The sequence below is a fragment of the Carlito syrichta genome, unplaced genomic scaffold, assembly GCF_000164805.1.
Source record: "Carlito syrichta isolate Samal-C Ts95f unplaced genomic scaffold, Tarsius_syrichta-2.0.1 Scaffold304443, whole genome shotgun sequence".
Taxonomy (NCBI): domain Eukaryota; kingdom Metazoa; phylum Chordata; class Mammalia; order Primates; family Tarsiidae; genus Carlito; species Carlito syrichta.
The window spans coordinates 30,473-35,825 of record NW_007248539.1 but is presented as its reverse complement, the minus strand read 5'-3'; the positions used below and the strand labels follow the sequence as shown (position 1 = coordinate 35,825).

General features: G+C 53.8%; 1 protein-coding gene across 1 annotated transcript in view; it reads right to left on the bottom strand.

The window, feature by feature from the left end:
• Positions 1-4,588: 4,588 nt before the first annotated feature.
• Positions 4,589-5,353, bottom strand: part of SLC27A5 (solute carrier family 27 member 5) — a 9,696-nt gene continuing 8,931 nt past the window's right edge. Inside the window, exons 8-10 of the mRNA XM_021713304.1 lie at positions 5,153-5,253; positions 4,852-4,982; positions 4,589-4,765 (exon numbers count right to left, since the gene is read on the bottom strand). Of these exons, the coding sequence (XP_021568979.1) occupies positions 4,589-4,765; positions 4,852-4,982; positions 5,153-5,253 (409 nt within the window). The remainder of the gene's footprint in view (positions 4,766-4,851; positions 4,983-5,152; positions 5,254-5,353) is intronic.

The window sequence follows — 5,353 nt, the reverse complement described above, 5'->3', positions numbered from 1 at the left end:
ACCCAGGCTGGAGTGCAGTGGCACGCTCATGGCCACCACAGCCTCGACCTGCTGGGTTTAGGCGATCCTTCCGCCTCAGCTTTCCAAGTAGCTGGAACCACAGACACACACCACCACGTCTGGCTAATTCTCTTAATCCCAAATCTAGAGCTGCCTTTGCAGCCTCTGCTACTCCACAAGAAAACAGGCTGGAGGTGAAGCTTAAAATTCTCCAAACAGAGAGCATCAGGATATAATTTTGACTTAAGAAACAGAGTTGAATTTGAAGAGAGAAATCTGTGTGCGAAAGGACTGGTTTATGACTAACCAAATACCTCAATAGGGCAAGGGCCATGCAAATTCAGATTTTTGTTTAAAAGATGCTATGGTTTGAATATTTGTCCCCTCCAAAGCTCATGTTGAAGTTTAATCCCCAGTGTGGTGGTAAGAGGTGGAGCCTTTGAGAGGGGACTGAAGTCATGAGTGCTCTGCCCTCATAAATGGATTAATTCATTCATGGATTAATGGGTTATCATGAGAGTGAGACTGGAGGCTTTATAAAAAAGAGGAAGAGAAACCTGAGCTAACATGCTCATCCTCCTTGCCATATGATATCCTGCACTGCCTCAGGACTCTACCCAGAGACTCCACCAGAAAGAAGCCTCCCACAGATATAGCTCTTCAACCTTGGACTTCTCATCTTCCATAACTGTAAGAAATAAATTTCTTCTCTTTATAAATTGCTGGGTTTCAAGTATTCTGTTATAAGCAACAGAAAATAAACTAAGACAGACTCAACATGAAAGTTTAAAAGATCATGGAGATGAACTGGATTGTGAGGAAAGTTCAAAACTATAGGGATGAGCCCTCAAAAGACAAGCGAGAGACAAAAGGGAATTTTGCACGGGATGCTTTTTCTGTGTACAGCAAGAGGCATGAGGCTGGAGATGTCCAGTGAGGTTGGGGAAGGGAGATAGGGCAATAGATAAACTTTAAAAGGTGGCCACTGCACGGTGTTCTTTATCTGACTGTAAGGCATAGTGACAGATGTGTAGGTTTTCTACAGATGCTTCCTAATCAGTCTAAATAACTGCAGAGCATAATTTGAATGATGCCCACCTTATGAGCAAGTGTGTCACAGGACCTCAGGCCCAAGTTGGCACTGGGATTTTTAACCCATGGGAATCAACAGTGCTACTAGTCTATCTCAGAGACCTATGAGAAAAGAAAAGAGAAAAACAACACATTAATGTTCCTCATGAACAAATTTTCATGGTAGTTTTGAAAAATGGAAAATGAGAGTGAATTGAGTTATCACAAGCTCACTAAAGTCAAGAAACTACACATACTAGCTAGAATCACACCTATATTAAAACAGCAAGTTGTTCTGAATAAAAATAATTTAGGCCGGGCTCGGTGGTTCAGCCTGTAATCCCGCGCCTTTGGGAGGCTGAAATGACTGGATTGCCTGAGCCCGCGGGTTTGAGACCCGCCTAGGCAGTGAGACTTCATCTCTACAATAAATCAAAAAATCAGCCGGGCATGGTAGCGCATGCCTGTAATTCCGGCTACTCAGAAGGCTGAGGTGGAAGGATCGCCGGAGCCCAGCAGGTCGAGGCTGCGGTGACCGGGAACAGCCACTGCACTCCAGTCTGGGTGACAGAGTGAGACTCCAACTCAAAAAAAGGAAGGAAATGCACTGACACAGCCTTGTTGGCCAGGGCCCCTTGAACTGGGCACCAGAGGAATGCAGCATTCCTCATGGAGGGATGGCCAAAATGTATTGTCCACTCACAGCATAGTACATGCTACAGAAGGGAGTTATCTGGGCTCAGTCTGGCACCAGGCCATGAGCAGTGTGGTGCAGGAAAACCTGAAGAACAGGGCCTGGTGGGTCTCAAGGGATGGTCACAAGTCATGGCAGGAGCATGGGGCCACAGTGGAGGTGCCCAGCGCCTGCCTCTGCTGTTTTGTCCGTGCCTTCCAACCTCTTGTTCAGGCTGATCTCCCCAAAGGGTACAAGGACCTTAACGTAACAAGAACCGACTGCTTCAGGGCAGCAAGACTGGGCCATTGAGGGTGCCTGGCCCAGACTCTGCTGCTAGGCACCAGCTAGCAAATGATCCCAGACCCTTATGTGCACCAGGGCTAGGCAAGCTGGGAGTACAGCAAGGGTGGCCAGCCTGGGCCTCTGCTGACATGTTCACACAGTTCCAAGCTCCCTTCTTGGCCAGGGCTCTTCCTGAAGGAAACAGGACTGCAATCAAACTTGATACCTAATTTGTGACCAAAGGCAGCTGGGCCTCTGCTCCTATGTCCACACGGCTCTAGTCCCTTTCCTAGCCAGGGTCTCTCCTGGAGCAAACAGGAGTGTGAAGGAACCAGGCGACCTACTGCGTGTAGGGGAGGCCCACAATACGCCCGGATCCAAGTCGAGTTGTGTGAAAGAACTGCGGTCCTAGGGGAGTTCGGGGGGCTACCCTGGCTGCACAGGGCAAAGAAACAGCAAGTCACAACAAAGACCGCTTCGTGGAAGGCAATTACAGTGTGCAGCCGTCATTGACGACGAACGGATTCTCATAGCAGGACCCAGGCTGAAAGGACCAGAGACGACAAGGAAGAGCCTCGATTACTTCCAAGACCCGGTTCGCGGGCGCAACCTGGCTCCCTGAGGACCTTGGCGCGGCCCGGGGCCCCGTGGCCCTTGTGGGTCTGCCTCGCTGCCTCCCTCGAGGCAGAGTCTGGCCTCGCAGCTGTCCCGGCCCGACGAGGAGGCCGAGGTACCGGGGAGCGTGGGCGAAAGGCCGGCGGGTCGCGGTCTGTAGCAGTGCCCTGGAAAGGTCGAATTCAGACGTTACCGCTTTGGGCTTACTATCATCCCATCACCGCCCCAGCGGCGCACCCAAAATTCATCCTCCGATCGGCGTAACCTCAACGCCCAGAGAGGCACTTCCGGCCCCTGAGTCCTCCGTAGACTACACTTCCCAGAGGCCTTGGCATCCGGTCGCCTCTGCCTACAGTTCCCATAATGCCCGAGAGGCACTTCCGGTCCCTGAACCGACACAGACTACACCTTCCATGAGCCTTGGGATCTTCTCGCCCATGCCTACAGCTCCCACAATGCACCGAGAGGCACTTCCGGCTCAAGCCCATGAAGACTACACTTCCCAGAGGCCTTGGTATTCGTTTGCCGCTGCCTACAGCTCCCACAATGCACCGAGAGGCACTTCCATGTCCTGAGCCCACGCAGACTACACCTCCCAGAGGCTCGGCGTCTGCGCACTCCCCCATGGATCGCCACAATGCTCCAGGTACCGTGTCCAACTTCTGGGACGCTCAGACTCCATTTTCCAGAGGCCTCTGCGCTCGCCTATAAAATGAGTCGGTGTGGGATCGGTGGCTCAGCCTATAATCTCAGCACTTTGGAAACCCGAGGGTTCGAGACCAGCCTCGGCAACTTGGCGAGACCTCATATCTGCAATAAATAAATAATTAGCCGGGCGTGGTAGCGCGCGCCTGTAGCTACGGCTACGGCTGCGATGGCCTGAGCGAGCCGCTGCACTCCAGCCCGGGTGACGGAGTGAGACTCCGACTCAAAAAAAAAAAAAAAAAAGCCGGGCTCGGTGGCTCAGCCGGTAATCCCGCGCCTTTGGGAGGCTGAGGTGAGCGGATTGCCTGAGCTCGGCCACCTGGGCAACTTGGCGAGACCTCATCTCTACAGTAAATCAAAAAATTAGCCGGGCGTGGTAGCGCGCGCCTGTAGTTCCAGCTACTCGGAAGGCTGAGGCGGAAGGATCGCCGGAGCCCAGCAGATCGATGCTGCGGTGACCGGGAGCGGCCACTGCACTACAGTCTGGGCGACAGAGTGAGACTCCAACTCAAAAAAAAAAAAAAAAAAAAAATGCACTTGGGCCTTTGCACGCGCTGTTCAGTCTGCCTTGGACACTCCTCTCCAGGTTACTTTCTGTTAATTTTAAAGATATGGGGTACAATTTAGGTTAGGTATACAAATGTTCATTATGCAGGTACCCTTGTTTCCAGGTTACTTTCTGCTGGCCCATCTGGCCTCAGTCTAGCGCCCTCCAGCTTTTATCAAGTCTCCCATCCATGGCACTTGTACCTGCATCCTCCACACCAGAGGTCACAGGGGGACTGTCCACGTCTGCTGGTCCACCGTGACCCAGGCCTGGCCCCTTCAGTGGACACAGACTGACAGATGGAGTTAGGATTCTCATCTCTCCATCCTGGGTTTGCGACGAAGCTGTACGGCTTCCCACAGCTTTGGCCTTGCCCAGAAACAGTTATCCCTAAAAAGGGCAGCTGAGGTCCCTGGCAGAGAGGAAGTGGGAACCCTAAAGTGAGGCATTTCAGGACACCGACCCTTGCACTCCTCCAACGTTTTTGTTCACGCAGACACACAGACTTCTGTGCACTCTCGAGTTTATTCTCGCACTGGTACAAGGTCTACTGCCATTCCCAGCCAGTGGAGGTTAGGGATATGTCCTGGCTGGGACTGATGACAACCTCGCGCAGGCCGGGTGAAGGCAACTCTGAGTGGGGACTGGGGGGACATTGGCTTTGGTCTGTGCCTCTGTGGGCTTGCAAAGTATCAGAGCCTCCAGGTTCCCTCGCACACAGCCCGGTGAATGTCTGTCGTCAGGGGCCGGAAGGCCTGGGCCCCATGATCCAGTACAAACAGGGGGTCAACGACGACGTCTACGTTGAAGCCCTCACGCACCAACCGGGTCTTCACTAGTTTGAACGTGCTTGTGATCTCCAGGACGTCCTGCAAGACAGCGATTGTGATCCCCTGACCGTGACCTGCCCTGGCAGCCATTTCCCCACCTACCTCCTCCTGTCGCCTAGGCTCACCTGGATACGGATGAAATGGGGCCTGGCGTAGTCAGGGAGCCAGGCGCGGACATGCCGGTATAGCTTCCGCCCGTCGAAAGTCTGGCCGGGGACCAGCTGCACAGCGGCCATACCCACCTTACCCTCACACCCTAGGAAACGCACTGGTCACGCTCCGCTCACCAGTCTTGAGGGGCCCATGGGTGACCTCCAGCCTCGCCCAGCTTTGCTCCCTGGCTGTACGACCTTGCGCTCAAGCCTGCAAGATCGGAATAACCATCCTCCCCACTGGAGGCTTAAAACGAGGCGAACCCCTCCGCACCTGGCACAGAAACGCCATACACGTTAGCCTCCTGCAGGAAGTCCACCTGCGACAACACGCCCTCCACCTCCCGCGTGGACACGTTCTCGCCCTTCCACCTGCGGGGTTGGAGGCAGCGCTCGTGGCCGAGGCCTTGGCGAAGGGGAGGGCCGACCACTACCCCTCCTAACCCCGGCTTTTTCGGGGATCCGGAAGCTGGGC